The sequence below is a fragment of the Talpa europaea genome, assembly GCF_964194135.1.
Source record: "Talpa europaea genome assembly, chromosome: 14".
Taxonomy (NCBI): domain Eukaryota; kingdom Metazoa; phylum Chordata; class Mammalia; order Eulipotyphla; family Talpidae; genus Talpa; species Talpa europaea.
The window spans coordinates 11,291,950-11,319,591 of record NC_140082.1 but is presented as its reverse complement, the minus strand read 5'-3'; the positions used below and the strand labels follow the sequence as shown (position 1 = coordinate 11,319,591).

Below are 27,642 nucleotides of genomic sequence, written 5' to 3'. Positions count from 1 at the left end.
CGCCCTAACTGGGCAGATACACAGTCCATGTTACATACTTTCAGGTCTAGATGAGCGGAGGATGGTAGTGAGGAAAGCCAGGACTGGAGGACTTTTGCTTTCCACAATTAACAATACGTGGAGGGACTGGTTTTCTTTCACATGAGGACCCGGTAAAAATGTTCATCTGAGACTGCATCCCAACATCCATATATCCCATCTTCATCACCATGGAAATGGTGGCAAAAAGTGAAAGGGGGGAATTGTTAGGGGGGAAAAGGCTGTCCTAAAGCTAATTCCATGCAGGCTTTGTGGACGCCACCCCCACCCCAGACCAAAGCCAAAGACACTGGGAACTCCAAATCCCATCCCCACCAAAGGGAAGGTGGCTGGGACCTGAGGGTGGGGTTCAGCAGCCAGGTTGGTATAAAGCCAGACACGTGGGCTTTGGGGGGGTCCCCCATTTTGGCTCCCCGCCAGCTCGCAGCGTCCGGCCAGCTCTGAGAGTGCCTTTGGGTTTCCAGGTCGGCGGATCAGGTAGGACGCATTAAAGGCTTTATTTCCCTCTTTTCTCCCTGAGCTGTACATTTCCTCATTTCCCCTTCCCTTGTAAATAAACCTTTTATGAACCTTTTGTGTGCGCCTGCAGTGGAGCATTCATAAGTCCCTTGTAAGCGCGCGGGTGAGGACCCACAGCCAGGCACCCCGTTTCATATCGGGGCTGCTCCGTAACAGTTCCACTAGCTAAACGGTGACCCAGGCCTGGCCAAAAATGGCACCCCGCACCCCGGGCCACAGCCTCAGTTCGTGTCGCCAGCCTGGCCATGCCTGTTTGAGGCTGCCCTCCATGCTGCCGGGTGGGCTCTGCTTTCTCATCAGCTGTGCATTATTTTGAATTGAATCTTCACCCCCCCCCCCACTTCCTGTAGTATTAGGGAAGAGGCACTTTCCAAGAGTTTTGCTGTGCTGGTTTGAAGAAGCCTGTAGCTGCTGGCAGCCATCTCGACTAAGAAACTACAACGAACTCAGGAAGTAGAAGCTGAGACATAGATGCGGACAGACGCAGTTCTTAAGAACAGGGAACCACACCCAGCCACGCCCGAAGCGCTCCCTGGAACTGCCAGGTACATGAGCCAGCCGGTTTTTGTCACTGGGTGCCGGGGCCAGTCCTTTTCCTGTGTTTTCCATAGGGGGTCCTGGGGGTCCTGGCGAAGACCGTGATCCCACTTACTGACAATCTCTGTCAGTTCCTGAGGGCCCAACAAAAATAAAAAACCCCTTTTGATCCCAGGGCTCTCAGTGACATTAGTGGGACCAACATGTTCCATGGCTTCTGGAGGGGACATTTCAGTGCTGACACCTCTCTAGCTCCACCCCGGCCTTCTCTATGGTCTTCCCTGCAGGCTGGATTTAGGCTAGGTTGTGAACCCCCTACTAGCCCCCCAAACATCCACACAATTCATATTTAAAACCATTTTATTCTGCCTCTCAGCAACACTTCTCCTTTGACGTGGGTAAAAGTTCGGGACCCAAATACAAACTGACAAAAACTAATATATCAGAACAGAAATCAGGATCCTGTACACCGGAATGATGCTCCACTCTCGTCTGTGAATCCGTGGCCCTGGTTCATTGTCCTCGTGGGCCCAGGGCTGGCTCGTCATGGACATCTGGGTGAAATGACCGTGGAATCTGGTGTCCATCACTGTTTATTTTCTGCTACAGTGGAGGATTCTTACAAATGCCCGAGATTCATCATCTAAGAGCACTGCTTCCGATTTTGTGTAGCACTTAGAATTTCGCCCCGGGCATTCACAGCTGTTGTGGAGATTGATTCTCAAGCAACAAGCAGAGCCAAGTAGGCAGCGATCTTCTATTTTCCAGATGAAGAAATTTGAGGCACAGAGAGTCTAAGAAACTTGCCTGCACAGCTAATTAGTAGCAGAAAAGAAAAGGCCGTGGATTTCAGGTATTTTGTTCTACTCTCAGCCTCTCGTTCCTTCCATTAGAACAGGTTTTCACTTAGAGAAGTTCTTTGTCAGTGTTACTAATATTAGTTTTTGTAGCTATCATTTGTTGGATCTAGCTGTCATCTGTGTTAAGCAAGAAAACTTGACAGTTTTCTCAGAGTCTGGTTCACTTAAGTAAATTTATTTGAACAGAAATGGTACATCACACCCATCAATGGAAAGCCATCAAGGAAAGGTCATTAATAAAATAAACACAATGACAACAAAATCATGTTATTAAGGTAGACAGAAGACTTGGAAGCTGAGCCCTGCTCTTTCTTTGCTAAAAAAGGACAGAAAAAAGCCATAGTATCAGGGAGGTGTCAAGGACCCACCACCACGAAGCAGAGACTTTTTTCCTGCTATCATCAGGATTGAAAAAGAACAGAAAAAGGGAAATGTATTTTGTGATTCAGTGTCACTTACTGGGTCTGGAAATAACATGAAATGATGGCTGAGCCGCCAGGTGCGACTTATCGCCCGGGAATTGCTGGCTGAGTGTGTCCTGGCAGGCAGAATAATGGCGTCATTAAATCAGTATATTTACACCTAAAAGATTTACATTCAACCAAAAGAAACATGGGGGTGGCATCCAGGAAAAGTCAAAGATTTTGCCTGAAGCTTGCTAAAAGAGTGTGTGTGTGTGTGTGTGTGTATTTCAGAAAATCACGTTCCATAAACATAGCCAGGTTATTCCCAAAACTGGGATAGAGGAGCTGTTCATGTACCTAGAATTGACCACTAAGTACATTCTCAGAGTCTGTTGGTGTGAAAAGAGAGGTGGAGGTCAAGTTGATTGATGGTGGATGCAAGCAAGGGAGGGGGGCCTTTAAGAAAAGTGAGACAGATACAAAGTCAGCAAGTTCCTTCCTTTGTGTCTTGGATGATGAAGCCCTGGGATGAGGAGCAGCTGATGGGAGAGGAGCATCTAATGGGGGAGTTTCTGATGGGGAGGAGCCGCTACTGGGGAGGAGCAGCTGTTGGGGGAGGAGCAACTGGTGGGGAGGAGCCACTGATGGGGAAGGAGCAGTTGATGGGGAGGAGCAGCTGATAGGGAGGAGCAGCTGATGGAGGAACAGCTGATGGGGAGGAGCTACTGAGCACTGGAGTGAAGTCACAACATGTAAAGATCATAGGAAAAAGAATGCACAAGTTTAACTCCCTTAGGCAACTTTAAACATGCTGCAAATGTTTGTGCTCAGCATTGCAAACCAGCATCCATGGCTCTTCTCAGAAATTTCCTCTAGCCCCAAACCTGGAGGCCCCCACCTCCATTTAGAGTATTGCCACTTCCTGAGGCTGGTCTTTGGAGAAGAATGGACACAAAGGCCTTTCTAAACTGAGACTTGATCTGTTTTTCTTTTTAAAAAAATCAATGACTCTGGTTGCCCTGGCTGGCGGCTCTGGCTGTGCTACTCGACTTTCCTTAATTTTTTTTCCTTTTTTTTTTTTTTTTTTCCCAGTTCATTTGCCAGGGACCTGCCTCTGGACAGTCCTGGAGGAAAAGGTCTCACAGTCTGAAGTCAAGGATCCAATCCTCAGAAACTCCTTTGGGGTGTGAGTAGATGAGGTCCAGCCCCGTGCTTGTGGCCTTGCTGGCTCCTCAGGAACTGTGTGATACAAACAGAAAGAGTGAGAAAGAGGGAAAGATGGGGGCCCTCAGCCTTCCCCACTAGAGAGTGTCCTTCAGCATCTGTCACTGATTGAACAGGTGCTGAAATGGCCTAGCAGATCAGCATACTTTTTTAAAAAAAGATTTATTTTTATTTATTTATGTATAGAAATAATGGGGTATAGGCCAGAGGTGTTGGGTTGTGTGTGAGAGGATTCACCAGAAACAGAGTGGGGAGCAGAACATGCAGATCTACTGAAATACACTGCTGAGGGGAGCAGCAGGCAAGACAGGAGAGGTCTGCTGCGCCATGTAGGTTAGATTCCTGGCCAGGGATTGAATTCATTGAACTCATGCTGCAGTGGCTGGGGACAGCATGATAGCATGAGAGTTTAACCCAACCCCTGTGCCACCAGGGAGGCCCAGATCTGTACATTTTTGAGGCTAAGCACTGGCTTCTTTTGCAGAAAGGAACATTTTATTTCAAAATACATTTTATTTTACATGTGTCACATGTGAAAAAACTCCCAAATGATAGAGAGGCAGCAAAATGTCTTGCAGCATTTCTGAATCTCATTCTCCTTCCTGAGGGTTAATAGCTCTGTTAGCATGAGGCACGCATCCTCCAGGCATTTTTTTCTGTGTTTAAATCCATAAATATACATTTAGAGATTCATCTTAGGTGTGCATATGTGTTTACATCATGGGATCGTGCTATATATATGTGTGTGTGTACTGTAGATATATGAAATATATAATATTCTTACTGACTTATTATTTCCCTTTATCCAATAAATATTTTAATGATAGATACATTTAAGTATATCTAGGTGCTGGCGAAAATAATCATTCCTATCAGTTGGTGAAAAGAGGCACCTGCATAGTCACAGGTGGGCAGAGGGAGGGCTGCGTGTCCCTAGTAAATGTTGATGGTGTTCTCTGCTATGAATGAGCCACTGCACTTGCAACCATTTTCCCATGATGCATTTAGGTTGTTTCAAGGTTTCCTGTTTCAGATGGAACTGCAGTGAGCACCCTTGGTTCTCAGCCCTGGCTGTATGTTAGAATCATCTGGAGTCCTAAATAAATCCTACCAACCATGGAGATTCTAATTTAACTGTCTGGGATGGGCCCTGAACATTGTTTTTTTTTTTTTTCCTTGATAAGAGTCTATGGAGCTAGGGAGAGCTTCTTTTTTGTGCTCCTCTATCTAGGGTGGAAATTGAGAAGTGGAATTACACACAGGTTTGAATGTTTAATGGATATATCCAAATTGACCTTCCAAAGACTATCTCAATTTACTCTTCTGCAACAGTGTAGTTTTCAATTCTTCACATTCTCATCAACCATAATACTGTTTGTCTTTTAAATTTTTCAATCTGACAGACAAAAAATATCTTGTATTTCATTGTTGCTTTAATTTGCATTTCCCTAGTTACCTTGGAGGTTGGACATCCCTTTAAGGTTTTGATTTCCTCAATGTCCAACCAGCTCTTATATCCTTTTCAAAGTCAAAATCGTTCCATTGTTGATGATGACTTAGGTCTAACTTGTCTTTACTTCAACTGAACCAATGAACCAACAAAGAAAGATCCTTAAGATCTTCTGGTAAAATTCCCCATTTTTCATCATGGAATCACAAAAAGTTCTCTGAAGATACATCTGTGTGGAACTTTCTCTAGAAACCTTTGTGTGTGTGTGTGTGTGTGTGTGTGTAGAAAACTGGGGTGTAGGCCAGAGGTACGGGGGTAAGGGGGTGATGGTGGTGAGCAGATTCACCAGAGACAGTGGGGAGCAGAACAGGCAGGTTAGCTCCCTGGCTGGGCCTTGAATTCATGCTGCAGAGGTGATAGAACTGAAACTTAACCCCTAGGCCACCAGGGAGGTGGAATCTTTACGCAAACAATAATACAAGGAAGAAGGTGGATTTGGTCTTCATGTTCTTGCAAGAAGCCCAGCTTACTTTTTTTTTTTTTTTAATAGAGGCATGTTTTTTATTTGTTTGTTTTTTGTTTATACAAGCACTGGGTACAGTCAGAAGTGCGGGAGGGTGAGAGAATTCACCAGAGCCAGAGCAGGGAACAGAACAGGCAGACTGACAAAGTACACCGCTGAGGGGAGCAGCGGGCGGCAGGAGAGGTCTGCGCGCCATGTGGGACCCTCCTCCGGTGGCCGGGGAGCAGCCGGGGATCGAACCGGCGTCCCAGAGGCTTCGGCAGCTTCGCAACCCAGCGCTCAACCGCTGCGCCACCGGGGAGGCCCAAGCCCAGCTTACTTTTTGCCCACTCGCTTACTTCTAATCCTAAGGCACCGCCAGTAGGGCGCCCTCTTGTGGAGGGCCCCAAGATGAATGTGGATGATACTCAATGTTCTTGTTCTGTCCTGACTTAGAGGAAATATTCCAAGAAAGTGAACTACCTGGGATCCCAATCATTTCTGGGGGAAGAGATTGGTTACATTTTGCTTGATAAAATAAAGAGGAAGGCCCACTGGATGCCTTTCGTTTGTGGTCGATAACACTTGCCTTCCTCACACCCAAGCTTCATCACGGTCAGCTGGTGCTGCTGCTAAAGAAGTTGCACTGAAGTCCATGAAACATCAGCTATGTGACCACGAGCTTGAGTGTGAGGGGAGGAGGAAGAGAAAATGTGGGAGGTGTGCAAACTTTCTAGGGTGTGTGTGTGTGTGTGTGTGTGTACATGTATAGCAACAGCTAAAGCTTCTACTTAGTGCTGTAAAAAAGAATTTTTTTCTTGTGGCATGTATCCTACAGGCAAGAATGGTCTCTATCAAATGCAAAGTCTTAAACAATGACTCTATAACTTCAGAACACTTAGAACCATTTTTTTTTGGGAGGTGAGGTGAGGGAGCTTGTCAAAATGCATATTTCAGGGCCACTTGGGTTCTGTACGGGGCCCAGGAATCTGAATTTTTACAAATATCCCAGCAGAATCTGTCCCAGGTGGCTCTGAGACCCAGTTGCATAAACTAACATTGCTTGAATCCTCAAGACACCCGCAGAAAGTAAGGGCATGCAGACGTGTTGCTTTAGGTGGGGGACTTGGAAAATTAGGATTGATAAGAAGACTACTGCAGTATTTTAATATTCGCCCCTATGTAATTCATTTCTCCCTTTCTCAAGCAAACTGGGAGCAGACAATTAAGGCAATTCTGACTTAAGATACTACAAGTTTCTGATGCTGTTCTGACCAGAACTTTTCTGTTAGCATAGCATTCTACCTAAAACTTGAATATTCTACTTCCAACAATTCCTAAGTCTTATGGATTCAATGTCACAAAATGCTTTCTTTCTATGCTCCAGTTACCAAGCGTCTTACATAAATAGCCCATAAAATTAGGATGAATGAGACCTTTTATGAATTTGGACAAAGATCCTCTTCACCTGAGTCTATTCCAAGAAAATGAACTGCCTGGGATTCCAGTCATTTGTGTGTGTGTGTGTGTGTGTGTGTGTGTGTGTGTAAGATATTGGTTACAGATTTTTTTTTTGCATGGACGATCTGGGGTGTAGGCCAGAGGTGTCAGGGGGTGGGGGTATGTGAGAGAGGATTCATCAGAGACAGAGTGCAGAACTGAACAGGCAGATTTACTGAAATACACTGCTGAGGGGAGCAGCGGGCGAGACAGGAGAGGTCTGCCGCGCCATGTGGGTCAGCTCCCTGACCAGGGATCGAACTCAGGCCATCATGGTGATAGTGCTGAGACTTAACCAGGAGGCCCTGATTACAGTTTTCTTGATAAAATAAAGAATAATTTATTTTAAAAAGTGGGATTTCACAATACTTCAAAGGTAATAGATTTTTTCACTTTTCTTTTTTGAATGAAACAGAAAGCTTCATGGTCCAGGCTTTGGTCTCATCTACAAGGCCTGGGCTCCTCTGAAGCCAGCCGCTCTGTGAAGTCCTCGCTGCCTTTCAGATAGTTACAAAAGAGCCTTCCTGTGGGTACATCTCCCAGGCAGTAACTTGACTCCCATCCTTGGCATTGAATTAGAACACACAAGGGTGACGAGTTTGCTGATGTCAATGAAAACTGACCACTCCGTTAGCAGATGGCTACCATTAGTATGTGACTCCTTTTGGATTGGGAGGGAGGAAATATGCCTATTTTTTTGGTAGATTGAAGCCTCACCACACCCCCACCAGATAAATAAATTCTGGAGTTAGCCACAAGGTGAATGCCATTCACTGACCTTTGCTGCTGGGTGTATAGAAGGGACATGTTGGCTTGGAGATAGTGTGGTTTTGTGGTCAAGAATAGTACCCAGGGCTTCCCTGGTGGCGCAAGGGGTTAAGCACAGCACTGTGAAGCTGTCCACAGCCTCTGCAGCATGAGTTCCACCTCCAGCCAGGGAGCTACCCACATGGCGCAGCAGACCTCTCCTCTCTCACCTGCTGCTCCCCTCAGCAGTGTATTTTAGTCAGTCTGCCTGTTCTGTTCCCCACTCTGTCTCTGGTGAATCCTCTCACTTCCCCCTTCCCCCACACCTCTGGCCTGTACCCCAGTTTTTGTACCATGAACTAGGTGTGAGATATCAGGCAAGTCATTCACTTCTCTGAATCCCAGTTTCCTCATCTGAATGGGGGTGGGGATATCAACTGCAGGGGGTTGCCGTGAGGAGTCAATGTAATTCCTGCAAGAGCTCAGACAGGGCCTGACATATGCGAAGTTTTACGTCCATGTCAGTTGCTATAATTATAACCCACTTCACTCAAAGATGGATCTGGGCAGTATGTCTTTTCATAATTCCCAGGAGTTAGGCCAAGACTTGGCTCTGTTCCCCTGGAACACCATCCTTTGGTTTGGCTCTTGAGTACAAAGTCTTGAACTCTGTTGGGCAGCATCTTAAATTCTGAGGGCCTCTCTCAGCCATGCTGGCATTAGTAATATTAGGATTAATGAATACTTTGCATTTTTTGTGTGTGCACAAACTAGGAAACAGGCACCAAATTATACATTTCTGTGGGTCATCTAAGTCACTTCCACAATAGCTTTGTTAAACAGATGCTGTTAGAGGGGCCTCCCTGGTGGCACAAGGGGTTAAGCATCGCACTGTGAAGCAATCTGAAGCCTCTGCAGCACAAGTTCGATCCCCGGCCCACCAGGGAGCAACACACATGGCGAAGCAGACCTCTCCTGTCTCGCCCGCTGCTCCCCTCAGCAGTGTATTTCAGTAAATCTACTTGTTCTGTTCCCCACTCTGTCTCTGGTGAATCCTCAACCCCCCAGACCTCTGGCCTGTACCCCAGCTCTTATATGCATAAATAAATAAATCTTTTTAAAAAACCAGATACTGTTAGAACCTCATTTATAGTGGAAGAGATTGAGGTTGAGGGAGGTTAAGCAGTGTCTCAGTTGGGTAAGTGGTAATGGGGGGACCTGAGCCCAGAAGTCTGGTGCCATCTCTACATCTTTAACCCCCATACACCACAACACCAGGAACACACACACACACATCTTCTTTAGAGAGTTAGGTGTGTTAGCATCTCTTCCGGCCTTCTTTCCCTTCATAGGCCATCACCATCAAATTGTCATCTAGGCAAGATGCCTAGAGTTTCCTTTGATATTTTAGTGACCTTTTCTCCTCTCCTTGGCCAGAGCCATCTATTTCTTCCCTTTGTGACACTTCCTGTTTTGATCCCCTGCCATCCAACTGCTCCTGGATCTGACTTGCCTGATACAGGAAGTTGATCTACTGTGACATCCACCTCTTGGTGCCAAGGTTGACTTGGCTGATCTGGCCGGCTAAAGGGTGTCCCCTTATTCCCTCACCCATCTGAAGAGCCCTTCCTGAAACCAAGCCAAAGAAGCTTACACTCAGCTGGAGGGAAATGGTGTAGGAGGAGAAACCACGCTGTTCTGGAGAAGTGTTACAGGATGTCTCCAAGGTCTTATCTGTCTCAGCAGGAGCTACGCAGTGAGACTGAGGTGGTGCTGGGGTTGTCATTTCCTGGTCTTGATTGCCCATCAGTACACCACCTCCCTGGCTGTCAAACCTCTGATAGAAAGTGTGATTGTTTCAAGCAGATGGAGCCCATCTCAGCCAGTTAGAGAAACCAGAATAAATTTGTCCAAACTCAGAGAGAAATATCAACAGCACACATCTCCTTATGAGATGAGAGCTCGCTGGCAATGCCAAAGACATGTGATGACCGTTCTGCTCCTTAACTGAGAACATTTTGGATGGTTGGATGCAAATCCTGTAGGAAATCATTTAGCAGATCATATGTTAAGCCAGAGCAAGTAATAATCTAAATATCCTGTTTACTCTCCCACACTTCCTATTATGTGGAACCATGGGGAAGGCTGTCTCCAATAATTATGGATCTAAATGACATTTGTCGCCCCTAGCTTGGGGGCAGTGAGACTCTGTTCTCCTTCTCTCCCCTTGTCTTAGCTGAAGAGGCCTGCTGTTCTAGGGGTTGGAAAACAGTCATGGGCCAGCTACCTGTTTTTGTAAATAAAGTTTTACTAAAGACAGACATGCCCATTTATTTACATAAAATATATGGTTACTTTTGGGCTAAAATGGTAGGGTTAAGTAGTTGCCTATGAGTATTAGAGGCCTGAAAATATTTGCTATCTGACTCTACAGAAAAAGCTTGCTGACTCCTGTTCTAGATAGAGCAGCTATAAAAGGGTGGAACTTTGGATTGCCTGGGACCCTGAATGACTGCATGGAGTAGAGCCCCTCCACAAACCCACATGGTTCATGTAACAATAGTAAAGAGAAAAATCAAAACTCTTTTATTTGGGATTGTTTGTTACCAGAGCATAACCTAACAGAGTCCAATGGGCATTCAAGAAAAGACATTTTATATCAGGAGAGATTTAAAAAGCCTACTTACCTCCTTGCGAAGTGAACAGCACAAGAAATACCGATGATGAAAAGACCAATAATGATGGAGGCAATGGCCACCCACTTGGCGTTCCTTCCAAGTCGCCTGGATCCTTCAATGTCTCCATCGTTGTAGCTGTTCAGAGACTAGGGGGCACAACACAAGAGCTGATGATGATGGGCAACACACAAGGAAAGACATGTGCTTCTCAGGATGATCTGAGCAGGCCATATGGTTACCACCTCCTCCAGGAAGTCTTCCCTGGATTCCCAGGGTGATTAACTTCCCCTTCTGTGTTTTCTCATTATTTTCATCTTAGTATTCACCAGAGCATATTAAAATGATTGATTTTTGTCTCTCATTAGTATGTAAGTGCTATCATGTTAATCATGCTATACCAGTACCCAGTGTCATATTTGTCATGTGGAAGATGCTTGATAGATATTTGTATAATGAAAATATGAACGGGTAGATCTGTCTTGTCCACCAGAACAGCGATTCACAAACTATGGCCTGTGGGCCAAATCCAGCCTGCTGTTTTTGTAAATAAGATTTGTTTGCAACACAGTCACACTCTATTGTCAGTGACTGCCTTTGTGCCACAACAAAAGATTTGGATAGTTGGGGCAGAGACATGTCCTGCAAGGTCTGAAATATTTACTATTTGGTCCATTACAGAAAAAAAAAAAAGTCCATTCCTGCACTAGAAGTTCTACCCACGAGGTCAGGGATATTGAATCAACTGTTCACCTCTATGCCCAAGTCAACCTGTTATTCAACTGGTAGCTACTCATGTGGTTGTGCCAGATGCCAAAATATGGAAATACTTCTGTACTTGCTGGTAAATATCAGCAATCCTTCCCCATTGTCCCGGTCATCCTGCCCTCCTCTGAATTTCCTCAGATTTCCCTGTGGTCCAGCAACTTAAGGGTTATTATGAGAACAAGCATCCTTTCTGATTCTGTGCCCAGATCAAGCTCATTAAATATTTTAAATATTGCCCTTGCTGCTGGTAGTTTGAGCAGTGCTTGGTACATTGTGGAGACTCAAGAAATGTGTATTGCATCAATGGGTGAATGAATGTGTCTGTTTCCCTCCAGAATGGGAGTTCATTGAGGTCCCTCCTCACCCCAACCTAACCCAGTGCTCAGAGAGGGTTTGCTGCTGAGTTGAAGGTCAGGCCAGCTGAGCTATCTTATAGTAAACCTTCTGTATCATAATTCCCATTGCTGAGAAGCCTCTCAAAGGGAATGGATTCTCACTACAGCTCAAAGACTGGAACGGCATATTCAAGAGCTATGGGCAGAAGAACACCACTGATATGGTGAATTGTACTTTTCAGTGGGAACCCCTATACCTGATCCTGAAATCACAGCATTTGAGTAATATTCAGTTCTCTTGAACTATTCAGGAGAGATGGTGTTTGGCATATGCAGACAATTATAAGCCAGAGAACCACCCAGTATACCACAGAGCTTTCTGCTTCTGGAACCTTCCATTAATTCTTGGAACTGGACCACCTTGTCAGCAGTATGCTGGGAGACTCAGCAATGAAGATTTGCTTTCAGGCCTCTTATGTGGATGGGAGAGCAGGAATGCATGATGATGTCAGGGACTTCTAATAAGATGAGTTCCAGAATTCAAGTCCTGAATTCTGGAGTTCTCAGTCTTGGGTGCCTATTAGCAACAACTGGGTAGCTTTAAAAAAATGCAGATATCTGGTCCCTCGCCTGGAGAAAGTTTGAGTTAACTGGTATGGACGTTAGGTACTAGGTTTGTTTTTTTTTTTTTTTAATGAACAACTGTGGTTGGGGCCTCCCTGGTGGCCTAGGGGTCTAGGGGTTAAGCCTCAGCTTTATCTTTGTTATGGCCTGACTTCTATCCCTGGCCAGGGAGCTGACCCACATGGCATAGCAGACCTCTCCTGTCTCGCCTGCTGCTCCCCTCAGCAGTGTATCTCAGTTGATCCACCTGTTCTGTTTCCCATTCTGTCTCTGGTGAATCCTCTCACCCCCACCACACCTCTGCCTTACACCCCAGTTCTTCTGCACACACACACACACACAATAATAATTGTGGTAAAATATGCACAACATAAAACTTAAGATTTTAACTCTTTTTGAGGATAAAAATCAGTGGCATTAAGTACATTCACATTGTTGTGCAACCACCACACTATCCATCATCCCAAACTAAAGCTCTATGTCCATTAAACATGACTCTCCAGTCCTCCCGCTAGCTCCTGGCAATCACCATTTAACTCTGTTTCTATAGAGTTGACCATTTTAAGTGGTACTGTACAATATTTGTCTTTTTGTGGCATGGTTTATCCATGTCATAGCAGGTATCAGAATTTCCTCTTAAAGGCTGTATAATATTCCACTGTATGTAGATGCCACATTTTTTTTCATCCATCATTTGTCAATAGACACTCGAGTTGTTGCCACAGTATGATTTTTTATTTTTTAAAAAAGATTTATTTATGCATACAAGAACTGGGGTACAAGCCAGAGTTTGTATCCTCCTGTACACTTGTGTTCTCTCTTTTTTAAAGAATCAAGGTCCAGTGACAGTCTCTGTGCCTGGCAGGTCCCAGTGAGCCAGTTGGTGGAGTCCAGAGAAATCAATTCACTGACTTCTCTGGCAAGAGAGGTGGCAGGGCTGAGAAGCAGTCTTGGGGGGCCTGGTCATTACTCCAGGGCCCACTGGAAGCAGGAGCCAGACCTTTCAGGTATAAGTTAGCAGAGGTGACTTTTGTAGGAAGAAACACCTCCTAGGGGTATAGAAAGGAATTTTTGGGGAGCTGACATAGCAAGGAACAATAAGAACATGAGTTTAAATGGGGCTTATATTAATAATTCAACTGCTGTTTATTAATATAAGCCCCATTTAAACTCACGGGTCATTAATGCCTAGGGAAACATAAATAGATCCTGCTTCAGTGCTCAAATTGGCTTCGAGTAATTTTAGTTGGGAAGGCAGGTTGAAGTAAGAGTAAACCAAGAATTGGTGCTAAATATGACAGCATGTTGGCTTGAGATGAAATAGTCTGTTAAGATCTAGAACTAGATAACAGGTTGAGCTTTCTATTTTGTGGGATTCCTTCTTGGGAGAGTTAAATCCATTTTAAGTGGGTGACGTAGATATCACAGCATAGGTCCCTGGAACATAACAGGTCCATTCTACCCCAGGGCCTTTGCACTTCTGGTTCTGCCCAGGTTTCAGCATGGTTGGCTTGTTCTTACCTTTCAGCCTTTGCTGACCACCCTTTCTAAAGTAGACTCTCTTCTCTATCACCTGCCTCCCACTAGTTTTGTGTTCCTCTGTTTATTTCTTTGAAGGGCTTATCACTCTGAAATGACCTGTGTAGGGTCCATCTCCCCACAGAGAGCTGGGACCTTGACTACTTCATTTGACAAGCAGGTTGTCCTGGGATGCCATGGGGCACTGAAGAAGTCTGTTTGCTCAAATGGGGACAGAGTGGATCCCCTTGGTTATGGATCTGAAAACACAATCTCCAAAATGCTCATCTGTTTCCTGTGTCTTATCTCTACCCTGGTTCAGAATTCTCAGCAGGAGGAAGGGTGTTCACTTGCTGAGCCAACATGGAGGCTGCTCCCCGTCACAGAGAGCCAGCGAGCTGTCAGAGGCCCAGCTGTACGGAAGCTGCCATTTTATCTACAGGGTCACCACAGAGCCTGGCACGTATTAGGTGTTTAAGACTTGCTGAATGAATGAATGAGGGAATGTGGGAAAACTTCCCCTCTGTTTTCTACCCTTGAGAAAGATTTCCAGGTGCTGAGGTGCTTTCCCTGAGGGGCACAATTGTACTTAAGTAATTTTGTGTTGCCTGACAACTCTCAACTGATTTTCCTCTTCCTTTTCAGAGTCGACAGCTCCTGAATCAGCACCCTACAGTGGCAGGGAGGCCAGGCATGCCCCTGTTGGAAGAGAAGGTTGGTGACCGGGCTTTGACCCTTGGGGTCCCTGTTCATTTGTTATACCCACTGGCTTGGACACAATAAAACACAGATGTGGGAATTTTGGGGGGCTCACAGGATGTTTGGTGTTCTCCATTTCCTTCTGTTGTGGAGACCTACCGAGGAGATAGCATCTAGGGAAAAGTTGATGAGCCATATGTCCTACAAAAGCATGAAGAACTTATCTCAGGAGGAAAGGGTATCCTCCATGGGGCTGAGAGATGGAACGAAAACATGGGCTTAACTATTGATGAAAGTATGGAGGTTCTAGCAAACCCACTTTGGGCATCTATACGAAGGAAATGAAAACAGGATATCCAAGAAATACCTGCACTCCTGGGTTTACTGCAGCATTATTCATGAAAGCCAAGACAGCAAAACAACCTAAGTGTCCAGCCATGGATGAAGGGAAAAGGAAGATGTAGATACACAATGGAATATTATTCAGCCACGACAAAGAAGGAAATCCTGCCATATGTGACAACATGGATGGACCTTGAGGACATTATGCTAAGTTAGATAAGCTAGACAGAGAAAGACAAATACTGGATAATCTCACTTCTACGTGACATCTAAGAAAATCAAACGTAAAAACAGAGAGTGCAGTGGATGAATAGGAGAGAAAGTATTTAAGGATACAAACTTGCAGCTGGTAGATAATCACGTCTTGGAGCACGAACATCACAGTATAGTGTTATAGCCAACCATACTGTATTATAAACTTCAAAGTTGCTAGGAAACTAGATCTTAATTATTCTTATCACACACAAAAAAAGATAATTATGTGACCTAGAGAGGTGTTAGCTGATACTACCACAGCCATCCACTTGCAATATATTAATGTATTAAATCACCATATGCACACCTTGAATTTACACAATATTACATGTCAATTATAGTTCATTTTTTAAAAAGTGTGCTTATATTAGTGGAGGTGAGTTTTTGCCTGCATTAAAAAAACCTGCTAAAATTGGAAGCAAAACAACAAAACCACTGACATTTTCCTAGTAATTACTTTGTGGCAGGAACTGTTCTCATAAGCTTTAGTTTCTCCATCCTTAGAGGTTTTCAAGACTAGGACAAACCATCAGAAGGAGACAGCAGTGGTCATTTCAGCTCTCTAAGAACACAGGATTTAGAACAAAAATCACTTCTTGCGGTAGAGAAAAACTCACCCAATCAGCAATACCTTCCTCCTTCTTTCTGGATATTTTTTCTCTGTGTCATCTTAGAAAAATAAGATCTAATCTTTTCTTATAGAAATTTTGGAAATGAGTGAAGCCTTACATGAAAAATTGAAATTATAATAGCCAAGATTTATCAAGTGCTTTCCATTGTTATCCCCATTGGATTCACATGACCACCTTCTGTAGACAGGCAATAGTTACAGATGAAGAAACTGAGGCTCAGAGCTTAAATAACTTGACCCATGTCCCATAACAGCAAGCAGGAGAGCCCCGATTCAAACCTCGGTGAACCTGATCATTGAATTTGTGCTCTTAATTTTTATATTATAATTGTCCATAAACCTGTCACTTAAGTGAAAACCATTGTAGACACTTTGGAACACTTCCTAGTCCCCCTGCTCCCCGGAACACATATAAGTGCACATATATGGGCATATAGATACTTTTAACTGATAAAGAAAGTGGAATCTCGGGCCTCCCCGGTGGCACAGTGGTTGAGCGCTGGGCTGCTAAGCTGCCTGCAGTCTCTGCAGCGCTGGTTCGATCCCCAGCTGCCGGTGAGGGTCCCACATGGCGCAACAGACCTCTCCTGCCATGCCCGCTGCTCCTCTCAGCAGTGTATTCTGTCAGTCTGCCTGTTCTGTTCCCTGCTCTGGCTCTGGTGAATCCTCTCACCCTCCCGCACTTCTGACTATACCCAGGGCTTGTATAAATAAATAAATGAGTCATTAAAAAAAAAAAAGAAAGAAAAGAAAGTGGAATCTCATTGCATGTACAGTTTTTAATTCTTTTTTCTTAAACATTTCCTTGAACCATAAAAATGCTTTAAAAATGTGAGTCTCACAGTTATATAACATCCCATTTTATAAATGACGTATTATAATTTACTTAGACAATCTCCTGTGTTGAAATCAGTATTTACATCCAACTCTCTACTTTCACTTTTATACAACAGAGACATATGAATTAAGCAGTTGCTGTATATCAGGCACGAGGTCTCATGTTTAATAACTCATTTGATAATTCAATTCAAAATTATGCTGGGAAAAACATCTGATAATGAATGCTAAGCCTCTCCATTGGGTTAATTTAAAAAAAAAAAAGAAACCTGGTGAAGCTTTCTCTATATAGCATTCACATTTCCTAACTTTAGTTCTGGTATTTAAAATTTTGTGTTTGCTATTTTGAATAAGCCAATATTCTGATCTATCAAGTTGTTATTACTGAAATGCTAATTTTAGAATGTGTTCCCTTTCATCAAAACACCTTTTCTTTCTTTCAAAGCCATTTTCTTCACCGCTTAATCTCTAGTGCACATTCGTCAGTGGATAGTAAGTGAAATTCTCTCCTTTTTACACACACCCCTCAAGGTACCTGAACACAGCCTGAGATAGTTTTGTCCACAGGTTAGAACTTCTCGTATATAGGCCGGTATAGTCTTAGGTCTCAAAGCCCTACATAGTAGGTATCATCAAAATGGTTTGATGAGTGGGGGCTTGGTAACTATTTTTATTATCATGTCTGAGCTTGCTGATAACTTGGTGATTTCTTGTTTAGATTTTGTTTGCTCCTAAGGTCTGTACCTAAAGGTATTCAGAGATGGGATTTACAGTCACAAGTGTGTTTCCTTGTCATCTGCATCCATTCATGCTTCTCCATCTTCTTGAGATTCTAATCTGTTTCTTTCCAGAAATATATTCAAGGACAAGTGAGAATTGTCTTACATTACAACCAAAAAAATCTAGAAAGGAATTCTGCCAGGTTTGAATAGAGTATTACATGAGGCTTCTAATGTTGATGGGGCAAGGGTATTAAGTGGAAGCTTCTAGAACGTCAATGCTGTGTTCCAGGCATAGCAGTCTGGTTATAATGCTGAAGCTGCTATACTGCAAACTCTATGAGGGCAAGGACTGTTGTGTTTTATTTTGTATGTTACTGTCATTTTTCTGTCCATCATGGATACATGGGGAGAACAGCTTTCTCAATTACTTTGCTGGATTGTTTGAAAACAAGAAAAATTATGTCTGTATGAAAATACTCTGTGACGTAAAGACATATGGACAAATATAAAAATAGTAATACCAACAACCGCAATACCACACTATTAAACTTATCCAGAATGAAGAACCAATATACTAATAGTAGAAGGAGTTCTATTTAGGTGGTCTCCTTCAGTTTGGGGGATAGCAGAAGTGATATAAAGGGTAAAGGAAGCAGAAAAACAAACCCATGAATTTCACCTGCAGGGAAAAAAAAGAATAAGGGAGGAAGAACATCACCAAAGGTCTGGCTAGGAAGACCCATTTAAAACACCCGTGAGAGAGAAGAGCTGGGGGTATACGGCAAGAAAATTTTAGGGATGAAATGGTTCTCGGTAGATTCTCAATGAATCCTTCACTGCAAGCCTTTTAACCACATAACTAATTTGTCCTAAGCCAATTTTGCTGTAAAAAGGGATAAAAATTACACACACACACATACACACAAAGATTCAATCATTAGGATTTAGGAACTAACATTGGGTGTAAGATCTGCTATTTCTTATTAGATCCCTGGAATTAAAACAAGCAGATGAGAGATACTGTGATTCTGCGTGATTCTATGTCATGTGTATAACTGGCAGGACGTATTTGGAGCAGCGTTTAAAAGTTGCATCCCATACCCAGTGCTTTCACTGACTCGTCTACATCATATTCTGTGCCAAAGATCAAAATTTTGTTTCCACCTTGTTCTCTGCTATCAAATAGAAACTTATACTCATCAGGTATCATGTAACCATTTCTTTTGGGGGTGGCTAGGAGAAGCTTATTTCTTCTTTACCTCCCACTTTTAATATTACAAGATAAATTTGATAAAAATAGAATTTGAGAATAAACTCGTATCTAAATGAGCTAAAGAATCGATAATTAATGGTGTTGAAGACTCATGAATTTGAACTCCCTCTCCTATATTTTTCATACATCGGTAACCGTAGGTTATGACATGTAGGAGTATTGACTGTACTCACTGAAGGATTTGCAAACTGACATGTTGCCACTTTCTAGCAGAATATACATCAGTTGAAACCAAACTTGAAATCAGACTATCAACTCAAACTGTTAATCAGCCATGTTATCTTTTACAGTAAAATAGCTTATAGTCAATTAGTTATAAGTTCTTACAGCAAAGAATTTATGGGGAATGTATAAGACACAGGTGGAACACCCTGTAGAATCCCCATATCAATAATAGTTCCACTAGTTAAAAGTGAAGACCAGTGCATTGTTCAGAACAGTATTCCCCAACATGTGTCCTATGGCACATTCGTCTTAGGATCAAGGAATCCTGGGTAACATGTTGAGTATAAGTGTCCGATATTATTGATGATTCCATTGAGAGCCACTGGGCACAGTGGTTGGCCAGAGGTTTCAAGAAGCACCAAAAGAAAAGAAACAGTTTACTTTTGTTTAACTTAGTATTCAATTTCTCCATTGCATCCTCCCACTCTTGCCTCCTTTTTTTTTTTTTTGAGGGGGAGGGGTGTAAAACCTGTTAACACCAGCAGGACCTGTTGTCTGAGAAGCTTGGTTTTGGAAAGTCTGGTTTATTCTTGAAATTGCAGAACTGGAGGTTTTCAGGTATGTTCTGGCTCATGCTCAGAAGGTACTACACTTCTAGATGATCAGCTCTGAACTGAAGAGCGTCATGCCCTGGACTTGTAAGTTGAGAATAAAGACAAATTTCCAATTGTGGTCTGCAGTGTGAGAATGTTGGTGAGTTCTGCACCTGTTGGGAAAATTGTCATTGGGAACCAAACCTTGACAGGTGTCCCAGAGACCCTTGGCATTAACTGGGTCTTCTGGATATTTTCTGAAAATTTTTTGACAGAAATGTGAAACACAGCTAGGAAAGGGAAGGAAGTCCTCTGAGAAAAAGATAGGAATAAATTAATCCTCTGTATCCATTTATTCATTCATTCATTCATTCATCCATCAAACCTGTGTTACTGACCATATACCCAAAACTGTTAGGTGGTAGAGCTAACAGTGCAAACTCAAGGGCTCACACATATCAATTGGTTTAAGGAATTAAAAGGTGATCTGAGGAAAATCTGTTCCCAGTATAGTGGGGCACAAACTATGGTGGGTAAAGGGAGGGCAATCAAGGAAGGCTTCCTGGAGGAAGTGATTTTCCAGTTGAGTTTTGAAATAGGAGTGGCATCTGCATTTTTGCCAAGATCCTCAAGTGGTTAAAGTTTAAGAACACTTCTAGAATGTGCATCCTCCTACCTGGTCTCCCCCTGAAGATAATCCAAAGGTATCTTCTGAAGTCATCATTAAAATGCACATATTGTAAGTCAGAAATAGTTTGCTCTGTCTTGCTAACTCATTAAATAGCTGCTGTTGTATTATCTGGACAGTGTTTAATTACTTTGGGAGGGATCTGGCTGGATTATTTTTTTCTTTCTTTTTTTAACTTTTTACTATGGAAAACTTAAAATGTATAAAAAAAAAAAACCCTCAGCAGAATAACATAACCCACCTCCTCATTCCCATAACCCAGGTTGAACACCCATCTACTAGATCCACTAGTGACCAAACTTGTTCTACCCATATCGCTCATATTTTGACTAGGTGATGACATCATTCCATCAGTAAATTAAAATGGAATTTAAATGTATTTTATTTTCTAGGAACACAGATTAACATCTTGAAATTGATGCGGTCTGTACTTTCATTGATTTAGGTGTAAAGGGACTCCAACAGCAACTTAAATTCTAGATTCCCAATGTATATACCAAATGTCATGGTCACCTTCTGCCACATAGTGGAGAAAGTTGTGAAAGTAACCTAGAAGGGCAGAGCTTTCCAAGGATGACACACTTCATGTAAGGTCTTTATCATCTGGAACCATCCTAATGTTCCTCAAAGCTTCAAGTGTAGAAATTCATAAGAAAAATAGTCAACAAGCGTTCATAATATTAATACCCCATTTCTCAGCTGAAAATCATGTGCAAGCAGCCAGAGAGGGTTGAGAGAGTCTCACTGAGAGATCCAAGGAATATTCAATTGGTTTAACAAATTAAACCAATTTGTATGCATGAGGCCCTTGAGTTTGCACTGTTAGCCCCAGCACCTAGCACAGTTTTGGGTATATGGGCAGTAAGTAACACATGTTTGATGAATGAATGAATGATCTAATAAACATTCAATATTTAGAGCTTCTGTGTGTGGGTTGTGTAAAATTCTCTGGGTCAGCTGCCTGGACCAACACCTGTTACTTACAAGTTCTGCCCGGGTGGCTGAAACCCCACTAACCCTAACTAAAGTCCACTTGAAATATAGTTTTGATGGATGGGCAGTCTCCAGTTGAGTATTGGTCAGATGGAAAGACGGTTCAGTTTACATGGTCTTCCATCCTATGGGCACTTACTTTCTTTTTGACCACAGACTTCATCTTCTAGAGCAGGTGTGGCCAGGCTGAGGGCAGGGCTGTGGCTTAGTGTACCAGCCCACAATCAGATAATGGGTTTTGACAATGCTTTATATCAACCATCCATTATCAGCTGCATTTTCTGTGAGTTATAGAGACGGATAGTTTTATTTTGAGGAGGATTTCTCTGAGTATGTTTTGTATTGGATTCCTTTCTCTGAATCCTATGTCTTTTTAAATTTACTCTCGTTTTGGGGGAGCACATCGTCCCACCATTTTCTGAGAAAACATATTAGGTAGATTATTTTACTTTGAGATGTTGCCTGTCTGCAAATGTTGTCATTCTCTCCTCTATCTTGAGTGATTGTTTGGGTGGGTCTAGAATTAAGGTTGGAGATCATGGTCCACCAGGGTTTTGTAGGCGTTGTTTCACAATTGTTAAGCATTTGGCATTGCTGATAAGCATTCTGAAGTCACTGTGAATCATGATGGTGTATTCACTTTGTTAAGTTTGTAGCGTTGGAGAAAAATTTTATCCTTAAATATCTGAACTTTCCCAATGTTGTGCTTTGGTGCATATCTCATTTCATTCATACTACTTGGTAATGGGGGACACTTTTAATCTGGAAACTCGGGGATGATTCTGCATTTTTTCTATATTTCTTTGATCATTTCCACTCTCGATTTTTTTTTTTTGTTTCTTCTTTCTGGATCTTTCTAGTTAGCTTTTAGATTTCTAGGAATGAGCTTCAAATTTTCTTCACTATTTCCTTCTATTTCCAGAAATATCTCCTATATTTTTTAATTGTGGCAAATAATTAGTAACATAAAATTTACCATTTTAACCATTTCAAGCATGCGGTTCAGTGGCACTAAGAACATTCACAGTGTAGTGCAACCATCACACCATCCACTTCCAGAACTTTCCCATCTTCCCTAATTAGAACTCTAACCACTAAACAATAACGTCCATTCTCTTCTTGCCCCAGTTCCTGGCTATCACCAGTCTTTTATGTTTGTAAATTTGACTACTTGAGTACCTCATTTAAGTGGGATTCATACAATATTTGTCCTTTGGTGACTGGCTTTTTTTTACTTAGCATAATGCCTTCAAGGTGCATCCATGTTGTAGCATGTATTAGAATTTTCTTTCTTTTTAAGGCTGTATAATATTCCATTGTGTGACTGCATTTTGTTTATCATTCATCTGCCCACGGACACTTGAATTACTTCTATATTTTCCACCTTTTGATTTTTGTATTACTTCCTTAAGGTTTCCTTAACTTTTATTTTGTGGAGAAAAGATTTATATTTAGAATTAACCCGCTTGGCTGAGTTTAGAAGATCCCAATTTTGCTAGCAACACCCAAAGCATCATCCTCAGGAGCCAGTGGAACAGATGCCTTCTTTTCTCCATTAGGTCTGATCAGGGTGTTGACCTTGGCCTTGTCAATGTCATAGAGCTTCTTCACAGTCTGTTTGATCTGGTGCTTGTTGGCCTTGGCATCTGCAAAAACTTAAGTGTGTTTTCTTCCATCTTCTTCATGGCTCACCCACTAGTCAGGGGGAACTTGATGGTGGTTAGTTTTGCTTCCCTGGGGGTGCTCTTGTGAGGATATTTCGGTTGTCTCTGGAGCTGTCATGTCTTGGGCCATCAGAAGGTGGGTGACCATGCAGATCTTCTTGTGTGTGTGTGTGTGTGTGTGTGTGTGTGTTGTGGATGCCTTTCAGCGATACTTCTTGGTCTTCCAAGCTTTTGTATTTGCTTCTGCTTTGGGAGGGGCAGAGGTTTCCTTCTTTGCTTTGGCACCACCTTTGTGAAAAGTGAACTTTCCCTAACTTTAATTTACTTTTTTTAAAGATTTCTTTTATTTATTTATGCATCCAAGAACTGGGCTGGAAGCCAGAGGTGGGGGTGGGGTAAGAGGATTCACCAGAGACAGAGTGGGGAGTAGAAAGGGCAGATCTATGAAATACACTATTGAGGGGAGCTGAGGGAGAGACAGGAGAGGTCTGCTGCACCATGTGGGTGAGCTAGCCCTGGCCAGGGATTGAACTCATGCCTCAGTGGCTGGCAATAGCTTGACAGCACTAAGATTTAATCCCTGCGCCACCAGGAGTTGTATTGCTGAAAGGCATCCACAATATACACACACACAACTTTAATTTCTTATTTTTCACTGTTTACAAAATAAAACACTCATACTTTTAATTCCCAAGAACTCTGTTTTGCGATTCTGGTTGTATTTCTTTATAACCTGTTCTTGTTTTTTGGACAGTTACTTCTTTCTTTGAGGATATGACTCATTTATTCTTGAAGTTTTCTTCTTAAATGTATTTTTTCAAAGTAGCTTTATTATTCTCCAGTGCCTACTCCAACTCTGTGATTTTATAGAAGGCTTCTCAGACTTGGTTTAATAAATAAAGATATTGTTTTGAGATTGCTGGATCTCTCTTATAGCTCTGGGAATTAGTTATTTTGAGTATTTTGTCAATATTCCATAAGTCCATGTTTATATCAATTTGTATTATTTTATAGTGTTTCTTAATTGAGGTGCTTTTGATGTTTGGGGTAGGTGAATCCTTCACTTCAGGGGGCAGTCTGCAGCACAACAGGACATTAGTAGTCTTAGCCCTTTCCAAAAAATGCCAGCAGTGCCCCCAAATCCCTGAGGCAGGGCTTCCTTGGTGGCGCAGGAGTTAAAGTCTCAGCACTATCAAGCTATTGCTCGTCACCCACATGGTGCAGCAGACCTCTCCTGTCTCTCCAGTTGCTCCCCTCAGCAGTGTATTTCAGTAGATCCCCCTTTTCTGCTCCCCACTCTGTCTCTGGTGAATCCTTTCACTCCCTTCACCTCTGGCCTATACCCCAGTTCTTGTATGCATAAATAAACAAAAATAAATCTTTAAAAAATCCTTGAGGCACCACAAATGTGCCCCAACATTTCCAGATGCCTCCATGGGGAATGGTCTCACTCCCAATAATGGTGGGCCACACTTACCACAAATTATCGACAGCTGGTATCTGACAACAGCTTGGATTGAACATCACACGACACTCTAGGGGCAGCACATACCTGGCAGAGTTGGCCAGTCATCTTCCTCCTCATTGCCTCCCTCTTCCTCTGTTTTCTCGATTTAAGAGATTTCATCCAAGAAACTTGTAAAGCCTAGAACTGCATTGTTTCAATGGGAACACACTTCTAGGGTTTAGAGGGGGTGCAATGCAGAGGGTGTCGGAAACTCTATTTAGAATTTGGGGATCACTTCTTTGACGTTCTACTTATTTTCACATATGACACATGTTGTTTCCTGACTCCATCCATCTGTTTGACAATGATTACAATTACCTAGCACCATGCTCTGGGCTCGACATGCTTTATTCTGCCATTCTTATAACAGTTTTGCACAACTTAAAACATTTTTCACGTTCCCATTTTATAGATGACAAAATCAAGGCTTCATAAAGATATGAAATTTGCCCATAATTGATAGAATAGAATGACCTCTGGCTATAAAACTGTTGGGAGGGTGGTGGAAATAAAGAGGTCAGAAAAAAGAAGTCTGTTTAAAGCATGGACACGTCCCTAGGACATCCAGGTGGAGAAGCCACTTCATTAGTGTCCTACCTGTCCCTGCAGGCTGTAGTGTCAGCTCATCGCAGACCCAACAGGGAAAACCCCTTGTAGGCAGTTTGCTAAGGGGCACTGGGAAAGGGGTGTGTAGGGTAAGGTAAAAGGTATCAGGCTTTTCTGCCCTTCCGCCATCAGGATAGATGAGAGAGCCCTGTGATCCTGGGTGCATGCCTGATGGCGGGCACCTGAAGTGGGTACACCTGCGCTAAAAGACTGATACTATAAGGGTGGTGCAGCAGAGTGCGGTGTGGTGGTAGTGCGGTGTCGAGGGTGGAGGAGTGGAGTGTACGAAGGAGTTTTGGAGCGACTACAAACCACGGCGAAGAGCATGTGGCTGCTAGAACCGTTCATAAACCTGCTCAGAATGGGTTGGTTGCTTTACAGGGTGACTTGCTGCTGATTCATTAATAAACCAGGATAGAGTGTGGACACCAATGCCAGACAGATGGCCTGTAGCTCCTGGAGAATTTGGCACTACATCTTCCCAGCTTCAGTGAAAAAACAAACAAACAAACAACTAAGACTGGGTATCTCTGGAAAGGCAGGAAGGAAGGAAACTGGCTGGCTAGTACTATGGAACTTGATATGGTGGCTTCTGGGGCTTCAGTATGGGAAAAAAATTCCAGAAGCAACACAGACATCAGGGTCCTAAAAGTGCGTGCATGCATGCATTCAGTTCATAATATTTATTATCTACCACTTGCCGGATTCTCTTCTAGGTAATAAAGACAGCAACAAACAACACTCACAACTATCCCTGCCCTCACAGAGCTTATATTCCGAGGAGGGAACACAGACAGTAAGCCCACTAATCAGTACATGATGGAGACAAGTGCTTTGGGCAAAAAACCCCAGGGAAAGCGTGCTAAAGCTGTGCATGTGGCAGGGGGGTGATCAGAGAAAGGCTCAGGAAATGGCCAGCTGGTCATTACTCCAAGCAGTTTACAATTAGTATCTCATTAACATTCACAACGACCCCAAGAAAGATGGTTATAAAAGGTCCCACTTTACAGACAAAAAGACTGAGGTTAAGAGGGATGCAGTGATTCCAGATCACGCAGCTAGTTGGAGGCGGAACTGGGATTTGAACCCAGGTACTCAAGTCTGGCGGCTGCGCTCTTGAATACCGGTGCAGAAAGCTTACACTCGGGATTCAGGAGAGGTCTCCGTGGGCACCCACGAAGCGAGTAAGGTGCCACCCCAGGAGGGAGGGTGTGGGCAGACTGGATGGGGGATGTGGTGCAACGACTCTAGAACTTGGCCGAGCTAAACCTCGACTTCCAGTCGGTGTCCCGGGTGTTTCAAAAACTCGCGCTGACGAGGTGGGCCTGTGGGGGAGGGAGCGCTCCGCTAGGGTTGTCCCGGGACAGGGCCGGTCGGAACCTCGCCCCGCCGCCACCCCTGGGCCAGCTGCTGCAGTCAATAAGGCCGGGGCCTCGCAGGCTCAGGACGCCCGGCCACCGGGGTTCGCCCGGAGTTCCCGGGAGCGCGGAGGAGGGTCGCGGAGGCGAGCTCGGAGCGCGCGCCGTGGAAGCAGCGGCCTCCAGCCCTGCGGAGGGGCCCTCAGTTCCCGCGGCTCGTGCGCAAAGCGCGCCGGGCGCCCGACCCAGTGCTAAGCCCGGCGCACTCCCCGGCTCGCCCCAGGCGCTGGGCCGGGCGGCGGGGGTGCGCCCGGGAGCCCCGCCGGCGCCAAGAGAGGCGGGGAGGGCGGGCTGGGGCGCAGCAAAAGAGGGAGGAACCGCGGTTTGCGCGTGTTAGAGTCCAAGGTGAGCGCGCACCTGGGGAGAGGGGCGCAGGGGCCGCCCCCAAAAAGCCACTTTGGCGAGAGCGCGTGTGTGTGATTTGGCGCCGGCAGCTCCTAAAGAGGGGCCGGGGCTGGCGGAGCAGAGGCGAGAGGCAGCGGCTGCCCGGGAGAGCGCGCGGCAGAGCCGGGGCCGCGGGTCTTGGAGAGGTCGTCGGGAATCGCTCAGGGGCCCTCAGGGAGTGCTCGAGACGCCCTCCCCGGGCACAGCAAAGCCAGAAAGACCAACAGAATCTGCGGAAAGACCGTGGCCCGGAGAACGCGAGCGCGGCCGCCGCGGGGATGGAGGGCGCGGAGCCGACGCGCTCCAGAGACCGGGGCGCGCGGTGGCCCGCGAGGCTCGTGGCGCTTTGGGGCTCTTGACAAGCGGGTGGAGAAGAATCGACGCGCGTCCAGGAATCGTGAAGGAGGCGGGGAGAGAAGCAGCCGAGTCCACGGGAGAACGTCCCGGGCTGGGGAGGGCGCGCCGGCGGGTGCTGGAGGGCAAAGCCGACCCGGGGGCGGCTGGGTGGCTGCTCCGAGCGCCCGGGGAGCTCGGCGGAGGCGCGAGGGGGTCTGGGGGGAGCTCCGAGGGCCCGGGCAGAGGTGTCGCGCACAGAGAACCCCGGGGGCTCGGGGCAGTCGGCAGGGAGCGTCGAGCGCGCTCAGGGTCTCCCCTCCCGAGCGGCCCCCGGCCCCGACCCACTCACCATGATGGAGAAGACGAAAGCCACGATGTTGACGGGGTACGCGGGGCAAAAGCACGAGAGGATGGTGAGCCACAGGTAGTTCTTGGGCATGGGCAGGTCCTCCTCGGTCTTGTCATCCTCGGTGTTGGCCTCGGGACTGCTGTCCAACGCGGTCTTGAGGTCCGAGCCGGGGGCGTACTGAGACATGGGCGAGGCCGGCGGCGCTGCAGGCGGAGGAGCGCGAGGTCGGCGCGGTCTGCAGCTCTGGCCGCGGCGGGTGGGAGGCTCTGAAAAGCCGGCGCGCGGGGCTCCAGGGAGACGTGACCTCACCCCTTCTGCGTCCTGGGCTTGCACCGCCCGCGCCGGGGGATCGGGCCAGGAGCCTCCGCACCCGAGGGGGGGCGCGGGAGCAGGACGGAGGCCGCGGGGAGGGGGGAGCGAGCCCGCGAGCCCGAGAAGCTGGGGAAAGTCAGTCCTGACGGGTGCACCCCAAGGCCAT

The 27,642-nt window shown here is 44.9% G+C and overlaps 1 protein-coding gene across 1 annotated transcript; it reads right to left on the bottom strand.

Moving 5' to 3' along the window:
• Positions 1–3,377: 3,377 nt before the first annotated feature.
• TMEM233 (transmembrane protein 233) lies at positions 3,378–27,350 on the bottom strand (the record flags this gene model as incomplete). Its single annotated transcript, XM_084254441.1, has 3 exons — positions 3,378–3,598; positions 10,470–10,606; positions 27,165–27,350. 3 exons carry the CDS (start codon positions 27,348–27,350, stop codon positions 3,592–3,594), a joined length of 330 nt encoding a protein of 109 aa, XP_084110567.1. The 3' UTR covers positions 3,378–3,591.
• Positions 27,351–27,642: the final 292 nt, after the last annotated feature.